Source organism: Doryrhamphus excisus, linkage group LG7, assembly GCF_037039965.1.
Source record: "Doryrhamphus excisus strain RoL-2023G ecotype Guam linkage group LG7, RoL_Dexc_Guam_v1.1, whole genome shotgun sequence".
Lineage (NCBI taxonomy): Eukaryota > Metazoa > Chordata > Actinopteri > Syngnathiformes > Syngnathidae > Doryrhamphus > Doryrhamphus excisus.
Window position 1 is genome coordinate 115433 of NC_136363.1, and position 25685 is coordinate 141117.

At 49.3% G+C, this 25685-nt stretch overlaps 5 protein-coding genes across 7 annotated transcripts; all 5 read left to right on the forward strand.

The window, feature by feature from the left end:
- Positions 1-60: 60 nt before the first annotated feature.
- slc9a1b (solute carrier family 9 member A1b) lies at positions 61-10277 on the forward strand. Its single transcript, XM_058048022.2, has 13 exons — positions 61-1462; positions 3709-4169; positions 5219-5469; positions 5538-5755; positions 5817-6013; positions 6766-6855; positions 6938-7008; positions 7124-7285; positions 7392-7500; positions 7578-7679; positions 9120-9192; positions 9268-10051; positions 10129-10277. Exons 1-12 carry the CDS (start codon positions 1210-1212, stop codon positions 9435-9437), a joined length of 2157 nt encoding a protein of 718 aa, XP_057904005.2. The 5' UTR covers positions 61-1209; the 3' UTR covers positions 9438-10051; positions 10129-10277.
- Positions 9973-10619, forward strand: LOC131102196 (fatty acid-binding protein, liver-like). The gene is made up of 4 exons (XM_078792552.1): positions 9973-10051; positions 10129-10301; positions 10381-10492; positions 10552-10619. The coding sequence occupies exons 1-4, from the start codon at positions 9973-9975 to the stop codon at positions 10617-10619; spliced, it is 432 nt and encodes a 143-aa protein (XP_078648678.1).
- A 130-nt stretch (positions 10620-10749) lies between these two features.
- Positions 10750-14115, forward strand: LOC131102389 (uncharacterized). 2 transcript variants are annotated; one of them, XM_058048032.2, is made up of 6 exons: positions 10750-10905; positions 11449-11553; positions 12645-12748; positions 12828-13002; positions 13075-13128; positions 13487-14115. In XM_058048032.2, exons 1-6 carry the CDS (start codon positions 10841-10843, stop codon positions 13692-13694), a joined length of 711 nt encoding a protein of 236 aa, XP_057904015.2. In that variant the 5' UTR covers positions 10750-10840; the 3' UTR covers positions 13695-14115. The 2 variants fall into 2 exon arrangements, with proteins under 2 accessions (XP_057904015.2, XP_057904014.2); XM_058048031.2 differs by having other exon boundaries at positions 13481-14113.
- Positions 14116-14891: 776 nt separating this feature from the next.
- Positions 14892-18240, forward strand: gja9b (gap junction protein alpha 9b). The gene is made up of 2 exons (XM_078791778.1): positions 14892-15205; positions 16074-18240. Exon 2 carries the CDS (start codon positions 16102-16104, stop codon positions 17566-17568), a length of 1467 nt encoding a protein of 488 aa, XP_078647904.1. The 5' UTR covers positions 14892-15205; positions 16074-16101; the 3' UTR covers positions 17569-18240.
- A 62-nt stretch (positions 18241-18302) lies between these two features.
- On the forward strand, positions 18303-23198 carry LOC131102387 (sialin). 2 transcript variants are annotated; one of them, XM_058048028.2, is made up of 11 exons: positions 18303-18486; positions 19176-19320; positions 19389-19606; positions 19678-19911; positions 20732-20906; positions 20979-21097; positions 21159-21320; positions 21747-21879; positions 21972-22119; positions 22177-22267; positions 22345-23198. In XM_058048028.2, the coding sequence occupies exons 2-11, from the start codon at positions 19236-19238 to the stop codon at positions 22510-22512; spliced, it is 1533 nt and encodes a 510-aa protein (XP_057904011.2). In that variant the 5' UTR covers positions 18303-18486; positions 19176-19235; the 3' UTR covers positions 22513-23198. The 2 variants fall into 2 exon arrangements, with proteins under 2 accessions (XP_057904011.2, XP_057904012.2); XM_058048029.2 differs by lacking the exon at positions 18303-18486 and adding an exon at positions 18792-18998.
- Positions 23199-25685: the final 2487 nt, after the last annotated feature.

Genomic DNA, 25685 nt, shown 5'->3' on the forward strand with positions numbered 1-25685 from the left:
GGTTGGGAGAGTTGAAGAAAAAAAAGCTTTGTGACAAATATTATCAACTTCACCCTTTTTCAGGATTTTTCAGGTTTTTTTATTTTGCCACATGTTTCAAAAGAGCTGAAATGTGAGAAAGGATGGATACTATCAACACGAGGAAGAGGAATTGTCATCTAGAAATAGTTGGCGTGCAGACTTTTACCACTGGTATGCACGAGCATGTTGAGTATGCAGCCTGGTGGAAAGCATGAAGCATTCATTTTTCATGAGTGATGGAAAATGGAAACTGCAGACTGATGCGTCCTCGCTGGGAAAACAGCAGATACTTAATCAAGTACTGTACAGTATACAGTCTGCACTCCTTGTGCACAGGAAGTAGTGTCTGCTGGGAGCGGTCGATACTGCCAGGTTTGGTATCAATCCCACAGCGAGTAAATATGGCCCTCCTGTGTTGAAGAAAAAAGTATATCCCCGAAACCGATACTAGCCTCAGTATGGATGCTGTGGATGACTTGGTATGGATGACTAAGTGTGGATGCTGTGGATGACTTAGTATGGATGCTGTGGATGACTTAGGATGGATGACTTAGTGTGGATGCTGAGGATGACTTGATATGGTTGCTGTGGATGACTAAGCGTGGATGCTGTGGATGACTTAGTGTGGATGCTATGGATTACTTAGTATGGATACTGTGGATAACTTAATGTGGATGCTGTGGATGACTTAGTATGGTTGCTCTGGGTGACTTAGTGTGGATGCTATGGATGACTTAGTATGGATGATTTTGCATGGATGACTTCGTGTGGATGATTTAGTATGGATGATTTTGCATGAACGACTTAGTATGGATGATTTAGTATGGATGACTTAGTATGGATGCTGTGGGTGACTAAGTGTGGATGCTGTGGACGACTTAGTATGGATGACTTAGTATGGATGCTATGGCTACTGTAGGCCGGGTTCCTGCATTCCTCCAGTCCAGCAGGTGTCACTGCAGGAGTTGCACGTGAGGCTCACCTCATCTACTGGACTGATAAGCAGCTTGATGACATTTTGTTTGTTTATGTCTCCACCCACGCGCGTAAAAGGTTGTGCGTAAAAGTGCAGGGCGCGGAGCTCCTGTCATCATCCTCGTGCTGTCTTCTTCTCCTCCTCCTCCTCTTCCTCATCATCATCATCATCACCAGCAGCAGACCAGAGGCGGCCGGCTGCCTCATCCCAACATGGCCCCTCCGCACCCGAGCCTGTCGATCCTCCTGCTGTTCCTTTTCGCGGCACGCGTCAGCGCCAGCGCGGGCCTCGGTGCGCAGATCAACGGCACCCAAGCTGATGGAGAGGAAACCCCACCGGATCATCACCGGAACCACTCGTCCGCCCACAGGAAGCCTTTTCCGGTGTTGGCGTTCAACTACGAGCACGTCAGGACGCCCTTTGAGATCTCGCTATGGATCCTGTTGGCTCTCCTCATGAAGCTCGGTGAGTGTCTCCTTCGCGTGACTGACGTGTGACGTCACTGCACGTGTTGCTGCACGAGCATTATTCGCCTGGGCTTCTCCAAAAACTTTACAAATAGTTTGGGGATGTTCAACGGAGAAAATAACTGCCATGCATAAGGACACATTCGCATATTTGTATCACTCCATATACTTTCATATACTAGCTATCGTGTATGTATCACTCCATATACTTTCATATACTAGCTATCGTGTATGTATCACTCCATATACTTTCATATACTAGCTATCGTATATGTATCATATACTAGCTATCATATATGTATCACTCCATATACCTTCATATACTAGCTATCATATATGTATCACTCCATATACCTTCATATACTAGCTATCATATATGTATCATATACTAGCTATCATATATGTATCACTCCATATACCTTCATATACTAGCTATCATATATGTATCACTCCATATACCTTCATATACTAGCTATCATATATGTATCATATACTAGCTATCGTATATGTATCACTCCATATACTTTCATATACTAGCTATCGTGTATGTATCACTCCATATACCTTCATATACTAGCTATCGTATATGTATCACTCCATATACCTTCATATACTAGCTATCGTATATGTATCACTCCATATACCTTCATATACTAGCTATCGTATATGTATCACTCCATATACCTTCATATACTAGCTATCGTATTTGTATCACTCCATATACCTTCATATACTAGCTATCGTATTTGTATCACTCCATATACCTTCATATACTAGCTATCGTATTTGTATCACTCTATATGAGGTTTCCACTCCATATTGAAAATGAGAGTTTGAAAACACTTTCCATAAATGCCATGTAAATGTTCAGGTAGTGTTAGGCCACCAGTAGGATGGGAGTATGAGGCGTGTAGACGGTAATCATGTAGTGATGGTGGCACCAGTGGGATGGGAGTATGAGGCGTGTAGACGGTAATCATGTAGTGATGGTGGCACCAGTAGGATGGGAGTATGAGGCGTGTAGAAGGTAATCATGTAGTGATGGTGGCACCAGTAGGATGGGAGTATGAGGCGTGTAGACGGTAATCATGTAGTGATGGTGGCACCAGTAGGATGGGAGTATGAGGCGTGTAGACGGTAATCATGTAGTGATGGTGGCACCAGTAGGATGGGAGTATGAGGCGTGTAGACGGTAATCATGTAGTGATGGTGGCACCAGTGGGATGGGAGTATGAGGCGTGTAGACGGTAATCATGTAGTGATGGTGGCACCAGTAGGATGGGAGTATGAGGCGTGTAGAAGGTAATCATGTAGTGATGGTGGCACCAGTAGGATGGGAGTATGAGGCGTGTAGACGGTAATCATGTAGTGATGGTGGCACCAGTAGGATGGGAGTATGAGGCGTGTAGACGGTAATCATGTAGTGATGGTGGCACCAGTAGGATGGGAGTATGGCCAGCAGGTCAGCCGCTGTTCCACGCGTGCGTTCCGTGTACAAGACCAACCCAAGAAAAGAAAAAAGAATGAGCGGGTGCTAAAAATGGGAAACGGCGACCGTAGACGTGATGGGAGTGGACGCAGCTGTTGGGGACGCTTATAGAAGTCTTCCTTTGACCTTTTAGCACAAGCCACACCTCCATTTGGTACTGAAATGTGAATATCTCAGCAAGCCGGCTTGTAGAGATGCTGCTGAGGGTCTGCGTGGTCTTATCTGTCCGTCCGGCTGCCGTCTCTGAGGGCCGCTCCAACTTCCTGCTCTAATGCGGCTCGATAACAGAGTGCAAAATGGCCCCCTATGGGAGGGGGGGTGGGGGCCGAGAATGCCCGCTTCAGCCAGTCCACCACACCCACTCACATTGGAACAGCGACATCATGCTGGACTAGCCTATCTGCTGAAGAAAAATGTGATCAAGCTGACGATGGACATTTTTCGATGTACAGCGAAGCCTGGGACAGATGCTTTTTGTTTTGTGAGAGTGTTAGCACCTCTTGTTGGAAAAGTGATGATGGCTTTTCCTCATCTTTGGTGCTCAATCAAATGTTAGCGGTGCTAGCATACTGTAGCTATGTGAGCTAAAGTGCCAACATTTCATGCTAGGCTAGCCTTTTAGCTGAAGACACGTGCGGAGCCGACTGACTTACATCTGGCAGAGCTTCATTTGAAGATGTGTAGTGAAGCCCAGGGGAAGGAGGTGGTTTTCGTTGTGAGCTTCTCTTGTCTGAGAGTGTTTGGTTTCTCCTCAGGCTTCCACATCATTCCCAGAGTGTCCAACGTGGTTCCGGAGAGCTGCCTGCTGATATTCGTCGGCCTCCTGGTGGGCGGTGTCATCAAGGCCATCCGGGAGACGGCGCCCTTCCTGGACACCAAGCTCTTCTTCCTCTACCTGCTGCCCCCCATCATCCTGGACGCCGGCTACTTCCTGCCCATCCGCCCCTTCATGGAGAACCTGGGCACCATCCTGGTGTTTGCGGTGGTGGGCACACTGTGGAACGCCTTCTTCATCGGCGGGGCCATGTACGGCGTGTGCCGTCTGGAGGGCGCCCAGCTGGCCGGCGTGGACCTTCTGTCCTGCCTGCTGTTTGGAGCCATCGTGTCGGCCGTGGATCCCGTGGCCGTGCTGGCCGTCTTTGAGGAGATCCACATCAACGAGCTGCTGCACATCCTGGTCTTTGGAGAGTCGCTGCTCAACGACGCCGTCACTGTGGTGCGTCTTTTGACATCAACTTGAACCTCTTGAACAACTTCAAGATGCCATGTTTGATGTGTTTTTCATTATTGACGTGATTTCTCATTGTATTCCATACGTCTTTTGTTCCTATAACTTGTATTCATCATTTATACTTACCAAAAGTCAAGCCTACAGGATGATGGAGTAAGGATAGCAAATGTTGTGTTTTTGGCTACAGGTGTTGTATCATGTGATGGAGTAAGGATAGTAAATATTGTTATGTTTTGGTTACAGGTGTTGTATCATGTGATGGAGTAAGGATAGCAAATGTTGTGTTTTTTGCTACAGGTGTTGTATCATGTGATGGAGTAAGGATAGCAAATGTTGTGTTTTTGGCTACAGGTGTTGTATCATGTGATGGAGTAAGGATAGTAAATATTGTTATGTTTTGGTTACAGGTGTTGTATCATGATGAGGATAGTAAATATTGTTATGTTTTGGCTACAGGTGTTGTATCATAATGAGGATAGTAAATATTGTTATCTTTTGGCTACAGGTGTTGTATCATGTGATGGAGTAAGGATAGTAAATATTGTTATGTTTTGGTTACAGGTGTTGTATCATGATGAGGATAGTAAATATTGTTGTGTTTTGGCTACAGGTGTTGTATCATGTGATGGAGTAAGGATAGTAAATATTGTTATGTTTTGGTTACAGGTGTTGTATCATGATGAGGATAGTAAATATTGTTATGTTTTGGCTACAGGTGTTGTATCATGATGAGGATAGTAAATATTGTTATGTTTTGGCTACAGGTGTTGTATCATGTGATGGAGTATGGATAGTAAATGTTGTGTTTTTGGCTACAGGTGTTGTATCATGTGATGGAGTATGGATAGTAAATGTTGTGTTTTTGGCTACAGGTGTTGTATCATGTGATGGAGTATGGATAGTAAATGTTGTGTTTTTGGCTACAGGTGTTGTATCATGTGATGGAGTATGGATAGTAAATGTTGTGTTTTTGGCTACAGGTGTTGTATCATGTGATGGAGTATGGATAGTAAATGTTGTGTTTTTGGCTACAGGTGTTGTATCACCTGTTTGAGGAGTTTTCCCACGCGGGCGTGGTGACAGTGGCCGACGCACTCCTGGGGGTGCTGTGCTTCCTGGTGGTGTCCTGTGGGGGCGTGCTGGTGGGCGGTATCTACGGCATCCTGGGCGCCTTCACGTCGCGCTTCACGTCGCACTCGCGCGTCATCGAGCCCCTCTTCGTGTTCCTCTACAGCTACATGGCCTACCTGTCGGCGGAGGTCTTCCACCTGTCGGGCATCATGTCGTGAGTGTTGCTTTTGTTGTTGGGGGGGGGGGGCATTATGCCATCCACTGAAAGCGTTTTTCTTGAAGGTTGATCGCGTGTGGCGTGGTGATGCGGCCATACGTGGAGGCCAACATCTCCCACAAGTCCTACACCACCATCAAGTACTTCCTGAAGATGTGGAGCAGCGTGAGCGAAACGCTCATCTTTATCTTCCTCGGCGTCTCCACCGTAGCCGGGCCCCATGCCTGGAACTGGACCTTCGTCGTCGTGACGGTGGTCCTGTGCCTGTTGTCCAGAGTGCTGGGTGAGATTTATAGATGATTCCTTCAAGGTCTAAGCCCGTTATGAAACGGCGTGCATTTCAGGCGTCATCGGGCTCACGTTGGTCATCAACAAGTTCCGCATCGTCAAGCTGAGCAAGAAGGACCAGTTCATCGTAGCCTACGGCGGCCTGCGAGGCGCCATCGCCTTCTCTTTGGGCTTCCTGCTGACCGACAACAGGATGAAGCACCTCTTCCTCACCGCTATCATCACCCTCATCTTCTTCACCGTCTTTGTTCAGGTGAGAACGACCCACGCTTCCCACAGGACTGCAATCTGTTCGTGGTGGTTTCTCATCGTCAAGTTAGCACAATGACCACTGGTCCCTCCTGCTATGTGTTCTTCTTCTCTGGCAGAGCAGGTTAAAGCAGAGACACCATGCCCCCTACTGTACACACTTGCAATGACGATCTACGGCCCCGTCACACTGGCTTCATTTCCAAGCTCGTGCTCAATCTATCTGTGGCAGTCCCAATTTATTCACGGCAGGCCGCCACAGATAAAAGAAGGCCAGTGTCGAAAGTGCGACCCGAGGCTCTATTTCTTATGTCTTGTTTCTTATTTCTCATTCTTTAAAGGGCTGATATTGAGAGAAACAAACAGCAGGTTTATTTCGGAAGATGCTAGCAGAGTAAAGTCGAGTTGAAAAAGTTGAAAATATGAAGTTGAAGGTTGAATTCTAATGAGGAAACATGCTGCAGTTTTAGGAGAATAAATCGGGAGTATGATGAGGACAAAAGCCAGAATGAGGAAAGGTGGATGTCACTCATATTCAGCTTGTACAGTCGTGCAGCTGGCATGCAGCTGGCATGCAGCTGGCATGCAGCTGGCATGCAGCTGGCATGCAGCTGGCATGCAGTGGACGTGAAGTATCTCCAACGTTTCAGTGGGTGGTGCTCCTGGTTTTTCCCTCTGGTGTGTGAAATGCCTTTGACTTGGTGTTGGTGTCCTGTGATGAAGAAGAGGTGCTTTGTGTGCGGTCTGCTCCATCAGGGGATGACCATCAGGCCTCTGGTGGAGCTTCTGGAAGTCAAGAAGAAGAAGGAAAGTGACGGCTCCTTTAACGAGGAGATCCACACGCAGGTGAGGTGATGAAAAAAGCCACCAATGGTGTGTCAGTGATAAACGATGCAGAGCAGATGGTCCAAGCTCCTTCTGTCTGTAGTTCCTGGATCATCTCCTTACAGGAATTGAAGGCATCTGTGGTCATTATGGGCATCACCACTGGAAAGACAAGTACGAGCTGTTATACATCAGTCATGCTAGTCATTACCGTAATACACCCGGATGGCGGGAAGCTGGATTTGGAGACTTGTTAAGAGTTGATGTGCGTGGGTTGTGCCGCTCTCAGGCTGAGCCGCTTCAACAAGGCCTACGTGAAGAAGTGGCTGATTGCCGGCGAGCGCTCCACCGAGCCGCAGCTGCTGTCCTTCTACAACAAGATGGAGATGAAGCAGGCCATGATGATGGTGGAGGGCGGCGCTGCCGCCTTCAGGCCGCCCTTGATTGTGGCGTAAGTATCGGACGGGGCGTTTCTTGCTTGTGTGCACGTGGAAGGGAGGACCGCCCTCTGCTGGCCAGGCTGCGTATGTGTGGTCACGCGTGTGTGTCTGCCTCAGCAACGTGGAACCCAAAGGGCCGTCCAGACGTAGAACAAACGTCTCCAGGAATCGTGAGAAGGAAATCCGAAAGATGCTGCACACCAACATGCAGAAGAACAGACAGAGGGTAGGATGATGTCACTGCCTGCTGCAGCGCACCGCAGCTTTCACACCTGCTGTGTGTGTGTGTTTGTGTGTCCTCAGCTTCGCTCTTACAGCAGACACGACCTCATGATTGACCCCTTTGAAGATGAAGACGTAAGCGAGGTTCGCTTCAGGAAGCAGCGAGTGGAGATGGAGAGGAGGGTGAGTGCTTGAAGGCAATCCTCACGTACGTCATCCAGCACCTTCACCTTCACGGCTTCGCTCTCTCACGCTTGGTCTCATGTGGCCTCGCCCACTCATCAGCACTTCCCTCCGACCTCTTCTGAGCATCATCCGTCCAGTTCACATCCTCTGACCTAAACGTTGCTTCTTAATGGGGAATAAAGCCACCGTAATGTGAGGAAATGAAGCCATATTATTGGGGAATAAAGCCACCGTAATGTGAGGAAATAAAGCCATAATATTAGGGAATAAAGCCATATTATTGGGGAATAAAGCCACCGTAATGTGAGGAAATAAAACCATAATATTAGGGAATAAAGCCACCGTAATGTGAGGAAATGAAGCCATATTATTGGGGAATAAAGCCACCGTAATGTGAGGAAATAAAGCCATAATATTAGGGAATAAAGCCATATTATTGGGGAATAAAGCCACCGTAATGTGAGGAAATAAAACCATAATATTAGGGAATAAAGCCACTGTAATGTGAGGAAATGAAGCCATATTATTGGGGAATAAAGCCACCGTAATGTGAGGAAATAAAGCCATAATATTAGGGAATAAAGCCATATTATTGGGGATAAAGCCACCGTAATGTGAGGAAATAAAGCCATAATATTAGGGAATAAAGCCATATTATTGGGGATAAAGCCACCGTAATGTGAGGAAATAAAGCCATAATATTAGGGAATAAAGCCACCGTAATGTGAGGAAATGAAGCCATATTATTGGGGAATAAAGCCATAATATTAGGGAATAAAGCCATATTATTGGGGATAAAGCCACCGTAATGTGAGGAAATAAAGCCATAATATTAGGGAATAAAGCCATATTATTGGGGATAAAGCCACCGTAATGTGAGGAAATAAAGCCATAATATTAGGGAATAAAGCCACCGTAATGTGAGGAAATGAAGCCATATTATTGGGGAATAAAGCCATAATATTAGGGAATAAAGCCATATTATTGGGGATAAAGCCACCGTAATGTGAGGAAATAAAGCCATAATATTAGGGAATAAAGCCATATTATTGGGGATAAAGCCACCGTAATGTGAGGAAATAAAGCCATAATATTAGGGAATAAAGCCACCGTAATGTGAGGAAATGAAGCCATATTATTGGGGATAAAGCCACCATAACGTGAGGAAATGAAGCCCTAATATTGTGTAAAGATGACAGTAGGGCTGTTACTTCATGTCACGGTATAAAGCGTATGTAGAAGGCGGTAAGCAGGTTTTCTGCATGCGTCACTGCCAGTTAAACAAAGGATGTGCTGATTGGCGAGTGCCACAGATAGATTCCAGCCCTGTGGGAAAGCCTGAATTGGAGGCCCTAATGGATGTTTGTGGAGCTAACGTAAAATGCAAAGCATGTGCGTACGAGCATCTGATGTTTCCGTGCTGCTTTGCGTGGACAGATGAGCCACTATCTGACCGTGCCCGCCAAGCGCCCGGAGATCCCCTCGGTGAGGAGAGTGGCCTTCGAGCCAGGTCTGTCCTTGTTTTCACGTACATGGCGTGATGTGTGTCCGAGGCCCTAACGTAGGCGTGTGTCGTCACCACTAGAACACCGGGTCTACACGTACGACGACGGCGACAGAGACCCAGCGCCACGCTCGGACCCGAGCTCCCCTGACGCCGTCACCCTGCTGAACAAGTCCCAGCGTGCGTCCGACCACGGTGAGGAGGAGCAGCTGACAGTCCTGCGCCGTCTCAGCGACCCTGGTCCCAACTAGCAGATGGCCACCATGATGGTCAGAGGAGCCTGAATGCATCCCATCCCAAGCTTTATTTATTCTTCGCTCGGTGTGTGCTTGTTTTCAATCGCTACAGGCACCAAAGGGGTGGAGTTTACCCTTCCAAGCACAAGCATAGTGGCCACCAAAGAACACTTTGATTTCCAAAACACCAAAACATGGCTGCATGACTGCGAATGCGTGTTTTTCCTCAGGGACCTCATTCACTTTGAAAAAAGAAAGCAATGAAGTCCACTTTAGCGTTGGATGTTCCTCATGACGTACGCTAGAGTGGCCTTCAGCATCACGCCTATCTACACTGCCCGAGCTCAAGCTGCCTGCTTGTTTGCGTTTGTGCCAGAGTATTTTTCTATTTGCAGCAGAATGGAAGTCATTTGTCATGAAAATAAAGGTTTGTATTTCAAGTGTGAAAAGCAGTCCTGTAGACCTGCGGCTCAAACAACAGGGAGGTTCAATTCCCCTACGTGCCAACCAACATCATGACAACCACAGGAGGAAGGAGACACGAACACGGATGGCAGCAGCCATGGACCTCAGCGGCAGCTGGCAGCTTTATTGGGAGGAAAACCTTGAAGGCCTCCTCGAAGCAATGGGTAAGAATCTCTGCACCGCTGATGACCTTGAAAGGATGATGCTTCCTGCGCAAACCAATGAATGCTGTGTCTTGGAGGCGCCCCTCAAATGGTGGTCAGGATGCGGAAGAAGGTGAGGCCGCTGATCGTCATTGAGCAGAAAGGGAAAGATTACACCTTCACGCTCAAGACCCCCAACTTCACCGTAACCAACTCACTCAGTGTCGGGAGGGAGTGTGACATGACGGCAATGGACGGGAGGAAAATGAAAGTCAGTCCATTTGGTTGGCTGAGGTTACATGTGGCTTTTGGGATGAGCTCTTGTTTTTTTGTGTCCTCATGACCTCCAGTGCACTGTCCGAGAAGACAACGGGAAGCTGATCACTGAGAGTGACAAGTTCACTTCCGTCCGGGAAATACAAGGGGAGGACTTGGTTGAGGTGTGTAAAGATGATCCTTTTGGTAAGTGCATGGGTGACATTGCCGTAAAACTGAAGGTTCTCTTCTTTTTCTTTTTTTAGACCATCACAGTCGGCGCTGTCACTTACACCAGCAGAAGCAAACAAGTGTAAGATGCATCTACCAGTAAAGATGATAACCGAATAAAGATGATAAATGGTTACCCATCAAACAAAGCGGCGGTTCTTGTTTCCCTTATCGGTGTAATACCAATTAAGACCTGTGGGGGCGTCGCCGCTTGCCTCGACTGCATTGCGGCGAGCACCGAAGAAGAGCTCCATCCGCATTTAGCAAGCGCACGCTTCTGCCGCTCCTCACTAAAACAAGCTCCAAACAGGAAGGTTCAGCCCCATGGCCAGATACATGCGTCCCCCGAACACGTCCTTGTTTGTCAGAAACATATCTGACGAGTCCAGGTGAGTCCAAATTTGCCGTCGACTAAAAGTTGACGCTTGCTAGATAGTTAGCCTAGCCGGCTAGCAGAGGCCCCAATCTCACGTTGGCGGTCGTCTCAGACATGTGACGTATGAAAATATAAAGTACACGCATTTGACTGATACTGTTTACTCTTTGTTTTCTTTGTCATGATAGCATATGATCTATTTTTGTATTGTATCTAAACGGACGACCGTGCATAGAATCTAGCCATGTGTTTTGGATTCACAGATTGGTCACAATTTGATTTGATCGTTATTTCCAAAGCTGCACGGTCTATTTCATTGGCAATTGCAAATATTTTATAGACATTTTATTTTTCACTTCAATTCACTGCAATATTGGGCCTTTTTTTTTATTTATTAATGTGAGTGTGAGACAAAAAGAGGCAGTTCACCCAAAATGGTAATGAAAGTGTTAACATGGAAGCTGGCATCCAGGTAAGACAATGCGGTGAACTGCCCCTTGAAGCTCATTGATGGAGTGATGGCCGCCTGAGTTACATTTGTATTTACGGTGTTCAGGCCTGAGGATTTGCGGCGTGAATTTGGCCGCTATGGGCCAGTAGTTGATGTCTACATCCCACTTGACTTCTATACCCGTCAACCAAGAGGATTTGCATACATTCAATATCCTTTCTGTGCTCCTGCTAACAAATGGCCACCCGAGAAGATTTGTGATGTTTTCTTGCACCTCATCTGCTTAACTATCTAACCTTCATATCATTTCTCTGTTATCGCTTCAGAAAATGTAAAAGCATCCCGTTGTGGAAAGCGGCCACAAAGAGTAACAAAGACCCGTGTAGCGTAGCGGTAAAGACCAGGCGCACAGACCTGCAGGAACAGGGAGGGGAAAAGGTTTGGGAGAGAATAAAGCATGAAGAGGATAAAGGGAACGGAGACAGAGCTCGGCAAAAGCAGAGAAAGTGTTTAAAGCAAAGAGTCAAGCGGGGAACCCAAGTCGCTCTCTGTGGGAGTCGATTAAAGAGCTTAAAGGTCAAGATGAAGTCAAGCAAGGTAACAAGTCCGAATAAGTTTTGTATCCTGCCAAGACAAATCAGCAACTTTTCCCAAATCAGATGGAGTTGAATCAGAGATTGTTGTGAAATGATTTGTCTTTTCCAAATCTCCCTAAAAGCCTCACATTTCACCAACACTTTTATCCACACAGACCATACTCCACTTGAGTAGTCGGGTGCACGTACAGGTGCCCTGAGGATCACAAAGGAGTAGACGGAACCTCTAGCTACAAATTAAAAAGACTCTTCTCATCTCCTTGGAACGGCGTGCTGAATCCATCACCGTGGGGGCCTTTCTTCTCTCCCTCCCTTCTCATGATCATTTTCACTTCCTTTTCCTCGCTGCACTGCTCCTCGGTGGAGCCGCACAGGCGCACGCCATGTACTTCCTTGACACGTGCGGCTGTTTATGGAAGCGTGTTGGCTACCGCCAAGCACCGTGACGCTACCGCCGCCGCCCTGACTGCAGGCTAGACCAGAGTCTCTTATGTTGGCAGATATTTCATTGTCCACTGACTACTCTAAAATCTACTCCTTAAGACTTGGTGTGATAAAAATGTTTGAAATGTGAGGGCTGTGTAGGTCTCCTTAACCCCAGCTAAGCTAACGTAAAGCCAGGATGTTCATGCTAGCTAGCTAGCTACGTACATGATTCATCTCCAAGAGAAATGGCGTTGGTGCAAAACCTTAACTACTCAGCATGTTTGAGGACGTGCGTGATGCAGAGGATGCACTCCATAGCCTGGACAGGAAGTGGGTGTGCGGCCGCCAGATCGAGATCCAGTTTGCTCAGGGGGATCGAAAGAGTGAGAGCTCCCTGTGGTAAAATCTTTGGCATGGCTCTGCAGCACCAACATACCTTGTATTTGTCGTTTTTACCACTAGCGCCCAATCAGATGAAAACCAAGGAGCGGCGCTCCCCGGGCAGGTCGTCCCGCTACGACGACTACGATCGCGACAGCCGGCGCAGGCGCTCACGCAGCCGCAGCTACGAGCGCTACAGGTCGCGTAGCCCCTCCTACGACCGCCGCTGCCGCCGGCGCTCCGAGAGCCCACGAGAGTACGTTTGCGTATGAGCTCACCATTTCATGCCCGCTTGGTCATGTCTGATGAAGAAATGCTGCATCTGCAGATCTCGGGGACACCAGTACGGACGAGGAGGAAGCAGAGGTCGCGATGATGAAAGGTAACCACCTTCCTCGTACCGTCATCACATACGTACCCAAGATGGCGACCACCTCGGAGCATGAGCGCCTCTTGCAGTATTGAATTATGCATGCAGTGTTTATGTTGGCCACCAGGGGTGGAAATAATGCTTGGATGACCTTTTATTGCATCTTGAAATGATGTCACTTCCTGTCCGTGTTAGGCTATGTTAGATGTGGTGGGAGTGTCATTTCCTGTCTAAGGGCTGTGTTAGAATGTGAACTAGAAGGTTGGAAATGATGCCAAAGTGGGCTGTGGAATCAAAGAGGTGTCATCAAGGATGGACGGGGAGCCTTTTGTCCTTTTTGAGCCTTTTTGATGTTTGTGTTGAGATCCAGACCTCAGAGGCCTCAGCGGGAGTCCAAAGGAAGGTCAGCCTCCAGGTCCATGTCCCCCCACGAGTCCGCCAAGCCAGCGTCGGCATCCAACTACGCAGATGAAGACGCCCGGCCGACCCGCTCCCCGTCCCGCTCCAGGTCCCGCTCCGCATCACGGTCGAGCTCGCGCTCCCGCTCCTGGGCGGGACGCAAGTCAGGAGGACGCTAGGAGAGGCGTGGTGGGATGGAGTTTGATCTTTAGTTCTTTTTTACGTGAGTGGAACATCACACGGACACTTGACAACATTTGGATGTTTTTTGTCACCTGGTGGAGAGAGGGGGGTGCTGTTGCCAGGAATCTTTTTTTTTTTTCTCCCAGCTTTACTTTGAAAGTACTTAGCATCCACTTTTAGTACAGGTATTTTACATCTTCCTTTTTTTCTTTTCATTCAATGACTTACCTTCCATGAAAGCTCAGTCACCCATCTCTCTCTCTGCCAATTTCTTTTCTTTGCGATCAACTTCACCAAGTTCTCTTGCGGCTGGATGGTGGCGAAAGTGTATGTTTTATCTGGGACAGGAAGACGCCTTTCTCTTTAATAATAAACTCTGCCTGAAATAAACCTTTCTTGTGTCATCACATCTCTTCCTGCACAAAGCAAATCCTACCCATTGATTTTCTTTTTTAATGGGGATGGCTGCGGGGGTGGGGGGCGGCCATGCGTGAAATGGGACACACACCATCGACCAAAATGATGTCAATTCCACCGTGTTGACATGATGGCCTCCATCACTCACGGGGAAGAGAAGAATAAATGACTAGCTTATTTGGAAGGTCCATGCCATGCTGACAGAAGGACTTGTTGGCCATGAAGAACGTGTATGTCATTTTGACGGACACTGGAAAAGTGAATGTAAATGAAAAGTAATTGTTTAAAAAGCAAAAGGAATGTTGCTTTATTTAAAAATGTTATGTCACAAGCGAGACGCCGCCGCCTATGAGTGCCTTCACATGAGCAGGGCCACAACAGGACCTGCTGGAAGGTGCACGTTGGTCAGCATGCAGGCCTCACAGCTAGGAGACCCGAGTTCAATTCCACCCTCGGCCATCTCTGTGTGGAGTTTGCATGTTCTCCCCGTGCATGCGTGGCTTTTCTTCGGGTACTCCGGTTTCCTCCCCCGTTCCAAACACGTGCTAGGTTAGGCCGCTCCAAATTGTCCATAGGTATGAATGGTTGTCTGTGGGATTGGCTGGCCACCAGTGCAGGGTGGACCCCACCTCTTGCCCCAAGACAGCTGGGATAGGCTCCAGCACCCCCTCCGACCCTGGTGAGGATAAGCGGTAGAAAATGGATGAGCGAATGATCGGTGAGGGAGAGCGTTCCAGCGGAGAATTTGAATGGAAAGGAAGAACGGGAGCCGAGTTGTGATATTTTGTGTGATGTTTTGATGCAAAGGTGGTGACTGCGTTCCTGGGGGTCTTCCATGACGGAAGGCTATCTTCAAGCAGTAGATGGAAGCTGGAAGGAAGCGAGATGTTTTTCCAGCTGGTGTTGGCTGCGAGGGAAATAGGAGCAGAGCTCGGCACCTATCGATTGTTCTCTGGCTAGAAGCTGGCACGGATCATTAGTTAGTTTTGTCCGGCTTTCAGCAGCGACGGTCCGGGCCGGCATGGTGGTGCTCCGTCCTTGGCTTTGGTAGCGCTTGGACTGGAAAGAGACAACCCTTCCAGTCTGAAAGGTGAGTTTTGGACTCTCATCGTAATGCTGTCTCGGGGCACGATGGAGAGCTCGGAGGTTGGATGATTTTGGCCTTCACTTCTTCACTTCACACGTCGTCGTTCTTCATCTCTGGATAGACGTATGCTTCCGTGTGTGTCCCTTATCTTCTCAGGGCGCAACTTTGGTCTGCACCTGGGGTGTCCAAAGTGGCACCAGGAAGCCATTTTCAGCCCGCAGCTTGTTTTGGTCTTTTATTGGCCCTCAGGATATTGTAAATTGTAAAATCAAATCGATTGACTGATGAAGCTGTTGGAGAGGACGTGCCAAACAATGCTGAAGCTCAACTGAAATGTACAATCCGTGCTGAAATGTCCCACAACTTCTTCACCTTTCCTCAACCTTCTGCTTCTATATGGGGTGTACAGAAGCTGCACAGAATAAGCCACGGGTGGGGGTGGAAGGTGGAGGATGGAGAATGGGTGGTGGAGGAGGGAGAATGGGTGGTGGAAGATGGAGGATGGAGAATGGGTGGTGGAGGATGGAAGATGGAGGATGAAGGATGGAGAGTGGGTGGTGGAAGATGGAGGATGAAGGATGGAGAGTGGGTGGTGGAAGATGGAGGATGAAGGATGGAGAGTGGGTGGTGGAGGATGGAAGATGGAGGATGAAGGATGGAGAGAGGGTGGTGGAAGATGGAGGATGAAGGATGGAGAGTGGGTGGTGGAAGATGGAGGATGAAGGATGGAGAGTGGGTGGTGGAAGATGGAGGATGGAAGATGGAGGATGCTGCCTGCCGTTGGCTTGGCAGCCATTCTATGTCACCATAAGACAGTAGAACAATAGAGTCTGTTTTTGGAGGTAACATCTGTTCTTCTCCATCCTTGTAGGTCTTCTCATGTAAGCCAAAAAGCGAGAATGGGTGACTGGAACTTCCTGGGAGGCATCTTGGAGGAGGTGCACATCCACTCCACCATGGTGGGCAAGATCTGGCTGACCATCCTGTTCATATTCCGCATGCTGGTGTTGGGCGTGGCCGCCGAGGACGTGTGGAACGACGAGCAGTCGGACTTCATCTGCAACACGGAGCAGCCAGGCTGCCGCAACGTTTGTTACGACCAGGCCTTCCCCATCTCGCTCATCCGCTACTGGGTGCTGCAGGTCATCTTTGTGTCCTCGCCCTCGCTGGTCTACATGGGCCACGCCATCTACCAGCTGCGCGCCCTGGAGAAGGAGCGCCACTGCAAGAAGGTGGCGCTGCGGCGAGAGCTGGAGGCGGTGGACACGGAGCTGGCGGAGGCGCGGCGGCGTATCGAGAAGGAGATGAGGCAGCTGGAGCAGGGCAAGCTGAACAAGGCGCCACTGAGGGGCTCGCTCTTGTGTACCTACGTGGCGCACATCGTCACCCGCTCGGTGGTGGAGGTCAGCTTCATGATGGGCCAGTTCCTCCTCTACGGGCACCGCCTGAGCCCCCTGTACAAGTGCGAGCGGGAGCCCTGCCCCAACGTGGTGGACTGCTTCGTGTCCCGGCCCACCGAGAAGACGGTGTTCATGATGTTCATGCAGGTGATCGCCTGCATCTCCTTGTTCCTCAGCCTGCTGGAGATCATGCACCTGGGCTACAAGAAGCTGAAGAAGGGCATCCAGGACTACTACCCGCATATCAAGGAGGAACTGGATGACTACTACGTCAACAAGTACAAAAAGAACTCGGTGGTGCACCAGGTCTGCGTGGGCACCTCGGTGGGCCGGAAGACCACCATCCCCACAGCGCCCAGCAGCTACACGCTGCTGCTGGAGAAGCAAGGCAACGGGCCCAACTACCCGCTGCTCAATGCCTCCTCCGCCTTTGTTCCCATCCAGGACGATCCGGGCGCCAAGCCGGGTGCCAGCAAGGAGGGCGTCCCCAGCCCCACGGATCAAAACTCAAACAACACCAGCAGCGACACCCGCTCCCCACAAGGCGACAACCAGGAGGAACCCGAGGAGGACCAGGACGAGTATCCCACGCTCCCAGAGCCGCACTCCACCTCGGGCACCGTCCTATCTGCCATGGCCCGCAAGTCCAGGAGGCCTGGTCCACAGTGGAACTGCTCCACGGTGCCTGAGGGCAACACCTCAGACAGTGGAGACTCCTACCAGGGCGGCTCCACCAAGCAGCGTGGTGCACCGGGGCCCCGAGCGAGGAACCTGTTCTCCAGGTCGGACAGTGTGAGGAGGCCCGGCGGGGCGCAGAGCCCGGAATCTGGCGGCGATCTGAGCTCTGGCTCTCGACAGAGTCGCAACAGCAACAGCCCCGCCGCGTCCTCCCCCAACAGGCGGGTATCGGCGGCCAGCAGCGGGGGCAGCGGCTGCAGGCGGGCACCTACCGACCTACAGATTTAGGGCTCGTCTGCCGCTCTCTGGTGGCCATTTTGACGGGTGACACCATGCACGTGCCCTCACGAGAAGACCTGACGTAGGCTGTGGGCGGGACAGCCAACAGTGCCATCAAGTGGCCAAATGGTGCAAAGACACACACGATGACTCGACACTGTGCCTTTGAGCCACTTTTGTTGTCGCTGGATGTTATTTCGGTTCAGCCGCCTCCTCATAAAGTGGCACGGATGCTGCAACATGCTACAGTTGTAGAAATACAATCCACGGAAATCCACGGCGATATCTTTGGATGGATTGTGTCCTTGCACGCCCAAATGAAATATTAAGAGACAAAGTTGAACTACAAAAGATACTCTTCTGTGTGTGTCTGTGTGTATGCGGGTGGCAAACTTTTTCTTTTGTGGACTAATGTACTCGAAAACAGTCTTTATCTTGCTATGATCCATGAAGAACTTCCTTTAAGTCACTTTTTGTCGCCTGGAAAAGCGACCAACGAACAAAACAAAACAGAGACGACTGCTTGCCAGACAAGGAGAAAACGCCGTGATGGATTCGTTGCCATGTCAATAGCTTTTCCGCCGAAATAACAGTAAAAAAATTAAAGGACATATTGACGATATTTATTTTGAAATATTATGAGGCTCTTGATTGGTAAATAAAGAACGTACATACAAACACTGGCAACAGCCTCCGGTGTGATGCTGCGCAGTTGTACACGAACCACAGTGGAGTCAAGAACGGCCATTTTTGTAGTCCTTTCTATGGTCTTCGCTTCCGCAAAACGCCCCGTCTACGTCATCGCTGCTGTGACTCGTGCTCGGTTGAGACAGGAAAACAAAGCCGAGTCGTGTCAAAATGTTTTCATGGAGTCGACAAGACTCGAATGTGTTTCTTTCCCTTTAGCGACTCACATGTAACGTCAATGTAAGTTCATTGCTAACTTTTATCCCTTCACATTTTTTTGAAGGCGGTATTAGCGAAGGTGCAGCTAGCTAGTTTTACGTGGACTCGCTTTCGGCGTGTATTGGATGAATGTTATTTTTTCATGAAGTACCAAGACATTTGAAGACAAGACATCATGAAGTAGCGGGGGCATCACGGGGGTTAGTTCAGGCTAAATGCCAAGGACCTCCAAGGATTCATTCTTTTGCTCCAAAGTCCCTATTTGGAGGATGCAAGATAAGATACAAACTCTGACTTTCTTCCAGTTGTTCTGAAGTTTGCTGCCTTGGGCTCTTTTGGTCGTTATTTGACTTGCTAAATTCTGTTGAACTTTGGATTTGGAGTAGACCGTAAAGGCCACACTCCAGAGCAAATGTACGGATGATAGTGTAGTGCATTTGTTTCTGCAAGGCAAGGAGAAAAATGTCATGATGGAACCACAGACAGGTCACGTGGTTCCTCTATATGTAGCATACATGGAACATATCTAGGAAGTAGGTCACCTTTTGTCTTTCTTCTTTCCTTCTTGTACGTGATTGATTGAGTGATGTGTGCTGATTGATCCTAAAGTTGTTGGTTTCTGCGCCAGTCGATGGAGCGACGTGTGACTAACCGCCATGAACTCTGTTGAAATATTGAAATGATGTCACATCCATTTTGTCTGCCGCCAGCATCTTTCCCACGCACGCGATGGCTCAGTGATTCCCCTCCAGGACTGTCTTGATGCCGCCATGCCACCGCCAAACAGCTGCTCCATCAACGCAGCCTCTCCTGACGAGAGCGAAGACGTGGAGCCGCTCCTCCGCGATGACACGGGTGCGCTAAAGAAGCCCTGCGCTAGCTCAAACGCCAGCAACAAGCTAACAGCTCCCATCCTCCTCCAGTTCCTCCTCGGTGTTGCTCGGCTCGCTTCAATCTGGCCATCCTGATGTTCCTGGGCTTCACCGTGGTCTACGGCCTGCGCGTCAACCTCAGCGTGGCCATGGTGGCCATGGTGAACACCTCTGATGCCGGGCTGGGCCGCAACAGCTCTGTCACCCACGCCTGTCCGCTTCCTGCCGGGTCGGAGAACAGCAGTGGGGCGTTTGAGCAGCCTGACGGGGTAATGCCGATGGGCGGCACAATGCAGCGTTTAAACAAATACAGATGATGCATCCTTTTCTACACGCCCAGACCCCCCAGTACCCGTGGGACTCGGAGACTCAAGGCTGGCTTCTGGGGGCTTTCTTCTTTGGCTACCTGTGCACACAGATCCCCGGTGGTTACCTGTCGGGCCATTACGGAGGGAGCATCTTCCTCGGTTTGGGTGTCCTGGGCACCGCTGCTCTCACCATCCTCACCCCGCTGGCCGCCCAGTGGGGGCCCTACTGGCTGTTTGCCCTGCGAGCGCTGGAGGGCCTGGGGGAGGTCAGTGTGTGGTCTTCTTCCCAAATATTCACACGCATTCATTCATCATGCACTTATTTGTGGGGGCCCACCACAAATACGTTTGGACCGCCAGAAATAAATTTGCCGCGACCTGTTTGGCCTTGTTTGTAAGCACACTGTAGCACACCTGAACGTGGCCACAAGTACGGCCCTTTATTTGTGATGGGTGGAGCTGTCATTTGTCTGTCTTCACTTCTAAAATTTCAAATTTTGGTTTTTGGGGGGGGCATTTATTTAGGGAAACGATGCCCCCCTTGCCCTTTATTCTTAACGAAAAGATGGAGTCCATGCAAGGAGGACGAGGAAGAGATACACCATGAAAGCTTGTCCTGTTTGTCATGACGGAGCGGGAACGCAGGTGGCTCTCAAGCACGAAGGCTGGATTCGCCTGGTTTAGCCTGGTTTAGCCTGTTTTAGCCTGTCTTAGCCTGGATTAGCCTGGATTAGCCTGCTGCTGTGTTTGACGGAAGAGACGACGTGTCCCGTGAGGCGGTCTAAGTGGGGATGCGCAGTCCAGTGGGCCCTGGCGTTCGTTTGAGTGGTTGAGATTACACTCTGCTGTGTTAAACCCTCTGCACTCTTTGCCACTTGTGCCGGTGGGAGGGGCAGAGAGGCGTGGGTGCGCCGGACTGCGCCACTGACAAAAATTGGGATATTCATTCATTCGTTCATTCATTTTCTACCACTTATCCTCGCGAGGGTGCACAGAAAAGGGAAAGAAATATGTTTCACATACGGATTGGGATCCCCTATAAGTCCATCAAAGCTCCCCATTGCATGGCCTCCCATGTTTTTGCAGGGTGTGACGTTCCCAGCCATGATGGCCATGTGGGCCCACTGGGCTCCGCCTCTGGAGCGCTCTCGTCTCATCACGCTCTCGGGGTCCGGGTCCAACTTCGGAGCCTTCGTGGCTCTGCCTCTGACCGGCTTCCTCTGCCAGGCGCTGGGCTGGCCCGCCGTCTTCTACCTTTGTGGTGAAGCTCGCTGTCATTTCCCATCAAATGGGTTTTTCATGTTAACAGTCCTCCTTTCTGCATCTCCTCCAGGGGGCGCCGGCTGCATGTGGGCGGTCCTCTGGTTCATGCTGGTGTCAGACGACCCCCGCACCCACAAGCGCATCAGCCAGGAGGAGAGAGATTACATTGTCTCCTCCGTGGGGAACCAGGTAAACAAGCCCCCACTGGCGCTGCTTTTTACGCTCCTGTTGATGCTTGTGAAACTGGCAGGGTGGGGGCCACGGCTGGTCGGTGCCGCTTCTACGCATGATGACGTCAGTGCCGCTGTGGGCCATCGTCGTCACGCAGATGTGCTTCAACTGGTCCTTCTACACGCTGCTCACCTCCCTGCCCACCTACATGAACAACATCCTGCACTTTGACCTCAAGTCGGTGAGCTTTGCCCCTGAATGAGGCAGCACGGCGTAGCACGGCGTAGCACGGCGTAGCACGGCGTAGCACGGCGTAGCACGGCGTAGCACGGCGTAGCACGGCGTAGCACGGCGTAGCACGGCGTAGCACGGCGTAGCACGGCGTAGCACGGCGTAGCACGGCGTAGCACGGCGTAGCACGGCGTAGCACGGCGTAGCACGGCGTAGCACGGCGTAGCACGGCGTAGCACGGCGTAGCACGGCGTAGCACGGCGTAGCACGGCGTAGCACGGCGTAGCACGGCGTAGCACGGCGTAGCACGGCGGAGTGGAAGTGGCGCTGTTTCATGAAGCAAGTCAGACGGACCTATTTTTTTTTTCGTAATTTTGCACTGGGTGTGTGCCGGTGAGATGACTTGCTTGCATTGCGGTTGTTTACGTTTCTCCAGAATGGCTTCCTGTCCGCTCTGCCCTACCTGGCGTCCTGGATGGGCTCCTTGCTCACCGGCATCTTGGCTGACAGCCTCATCGAGAGGAAGGTGTTCAGCGTCACGACCGTACGCAAGCTCTTTACGCTGACAGGTACAATAAAGCTCACGGCTGGCTTTATGCTCCGCCTTCCTGCTCCGCCTTCCTGCTCCGCCTTCCTGCCTCCACCGCGTCCCTCTCTGCAGGTATGCTTCCTCCTGCCGGCTTCCTGCTGGCGCTGGCCTACGCCGGCTGCGACCACGTCCTCACCGTCACCTTCCTCACGCTCTCGTCGGCCACAGCGGGCACCAGCGCGCCCGGGGTCTTCCTCAACCAGATAGACATCGCCCCGAGGTGGGTGCAGACCTCCACGGTACATGTGTCAGACTGAAGCCCGTGTCTCCTGGGCAGGTACGCTGGCTTCCTCCTGGGAATCACCAACATGTTCGGCACCGTTCCCGGTGTCGTCGCCCCCATCGTGACAGGATATTTCACTGAGGACGTACGTCTTTTTTTGTAAAAAAGAGGCTTGCATGTCCTTGGGGGAAGAAATAAGTCTTGTTGCTCTGTGGTCGCCAGCACACCATGGCAGGCTGGAGGAAAGTCTTCCAGGTCTCCGCCGCCATCAATGTGGGCGGTGCCTTCGTCTACGCTCTGTTTGGCAGCGGCGACATCCAAGCGTGGGCCGTGGCGGAGGAAGACGAGGGAGGAGCTGAGAGGAAGAGCAGCCGCCCAGTGTCCACGTGAACACAGCACCGGGTTGCCACTCTCCACCAACGAGATGCTCGATGATACTTTTCCTGCAGGAAGCTTGAGTTAGCATCATCTTCTCTTTTCTCACCACAGCAACACTTGAAGCGGGGTCAGCTTTCTTTGGTGGCTTCTAATGCAGGTCAAAATGTCCACGACGAAACATATTTCTTACGTAATTACTCCAAAACATTACACAAGAAAAGCTTGACACGGGAAGGAGGATGGATGGACAGACGGATCTGTGTTTGTATTTCCAGCCTTTTTGGCATTTTAGCTGTTGTTTTGCCTGGTTGTGTGTGGGACATGTCCCGTGGAGCGCACTATGCCTTGGACGTTGGACACAAAGCAAGTATGATGTGTGGAAGTACGACCACCTTCTATGTTGTTTTGAAGAAGACATCCTGCAGCCTTTGGAAGCAATGAGTGAAGTGGTTGCTTTGAATCAGGAACGAGGGCGTAACAGTGAATACTTCTTTTAGTAAACTTTCATGAGACTACTTTTCATTCATTCCTTTTCTACTGCTTCAAATCTTGATTTGAACTTTTAACAAGCCAAAGATGGTGCAACCTGCTCTTAAATTGTGGTGCTGGTTTTATACTTAGCTGTTTGTGCTAGCTACTTTATTGTTGTGGACACGATTTGAAATTGTAAGATTAAACACACTCAAGCATTCCCCTCACATTTGGACGATTTTGTGTTCATTTTTGTTTCATTTTATGACCAGCAGGGGGCGGGAGGACACATTTGTAGGGTTGAAAAAAGACTTTTTCATATTGCTGACCGTTCCGATGGGAACGACAAAGCTGCGTAAAGCTGCTAAAAGCACTAGTTGGTTCCAGTGAAATGTTTTAATTGGCAAAAGATGACTGTTAACCTTCATTGTTTGGAAAGTGCCGCCCTGTTGCTGGCGTTTGCATCAGCCGGTCGATGACCGTCGACCCGGAAGTTGTTCCAGGTCAGCACGGTGTTGCAGGTTAAATATTCCCCCTTTGTTTGACTGTTGTTTTTTTAACTATAACATTTACCTTACCTGCTAGTTGCGAAATAGCTTGAAAGATACCATTTCATCACTGTTGCAACTCTTTCTATACAAATCCTCGGTTTTTAATATACACCACAACAAATATGGAAACCTTTAACAAGTTTGCATCCCATTTACACAATATTTAATAGTTGATTATTTCAAAGATTGTTCTCACGTAATCATAATGGTTAGTCAGATTCAAGAAGTCTGCCCTGTCAATGACTTGATTTGATTTTGTTCAGTAACTCAGAGACCAGAGACGGTTCAAGCACACTAGATAGCACACTAGATGGCACACTAGATGGCACACTATCCTAGCCCCTTTCCGCGATGATTGCTGATCTTTCATGCACACAGTGTACCTTAAACCTGTCAATTCCTCTTTACATTTGCTCGGTGAGACTTGCGTTGCTAACCGGGAGAGATTTGACTTTCGGGAGCACCTTGGATAACGACAAAAGAAGCCTTCAGGGCGGATGTTTGAGTGAAGGCGCCACACCCTCTCTGATGAGTCTCGCACACGTCAACGGGGTGTGGGTTCGGGATAGGGGGGTGGAGGCCTCGTTGTGCGGGACGCTGGCTTGTGTGTTGCAAATGTGCCTGCTTTGCATCCAGCGTCTCCCGGCCCGCTGTTAGCATACCACACGCTGGTATCGCCGCTCACAGCCACCCCCCTGAAAGCCCCCGGAGCCCGACAATCAGCCCGATCTCACCCGGCTTTTGTTGCCCGCCCGACACCACGCTGTGCTCCTGAAAGCACGTGAAATCTACCGGTGGCACCATGCCCGGGGAAAGAAGGAAACCTTATTGCTGGAGTGGCAGTGATGATGCTCTCCACACCAAGCCGTAAGGATGGAGTATGTTCAAAGTCCACGTGGATTTGACGAAAGGTTCATTTCAGCTTTGCGATACGGCCTATTGATTATATATATAGCTTATATATATATATATATGGCTTATATATAGCTTTTTACCAAATACTTTCAACTTCTTAAATAAGCTTTGGAAACCTTTTCTTTTAATAATATCAGCTCTCATCATATTTTCAGTTGATTTCCATAACATTGTAGCTTTTTCCCCAAAATAGTTTTCCAAGCATGCTGGCTTTATTTCTCAGAATATTAAAACTTTTCAGAATATGCAAACTCCACACAGAGATGGCAGAGCGTGGAATCGAACTCGGGTCTCCGAGCTGTTAGGCCTGCGCGCTAACCACTCGCCGATGTGCAGCCCATTATAGCTTTTCCCCAACCTCATTATGTATCTAATTATGATTTGGTTCTCATAATATTCCAGCTTTTGAGGGAGTGTATTTCAAGGCTACGCTACGGAAATGATGTTGTTTTTCTTCTGAATATTTCAAGCTTGTTCTCATAAAATTATGACTTTGCTCTCGGAATATTTTGACTTTATTCTCATAAGATACTTACTTATTTCCATTTCTGCAGGGTTTTTTTCAATGATTTCAACTTAGTTTTGGCACATTTTCTTCTCTTAATTATGACTTTTTTCCCACAATATTTTGGCTTTATTAGAATAAATATTTGCTTTTTATCTACAACCAAATTTTGATAATATTTGGTCTCAAATATATGACAAATGCCATGATTTTTCCTCATCATATTCTTGTAAAATGCAGATTTTTCCTCTTGGATGTTAATATTTACACTTCATTTCCCCGATGACTCCCGTGTTGGCCTGACTGTTCGTAGACGAGCAGCACGACATGCCAGCTTTATTGGAAGAGAGAAGATGTCCAAATGATGTATGGTTGACGTGGCCGCTGTGTCGACATCTTTTCTTTTCTCAGTCTTGCGTGGTCTCTGTTGCCGTGACGACGGTTCACACCAGTGACTCACGTGAGCGTGTGCTGGTCTTGCTTTTGCCGCCTGCTGGCTTGTTTAAATAGTTTATAATAGTTTATAATTTGTTTATAATAGTTAGTGAAATGGACATTTAACTTCTAATACAATAGGAGAATGTCTTGTGGGATACATGGTGGTGGTCTGCACTCCAAGCTACTCATCGCTATTGGGCTGATCAGGAAGGCCCTTGAGAAGCCAAGTAGAGAGTCCTGAAGTCCTGAACACGAAGCTTTCCTGTCACGGTCTCTCTCATGCCGGTAATGACAGGTGTGCTTTA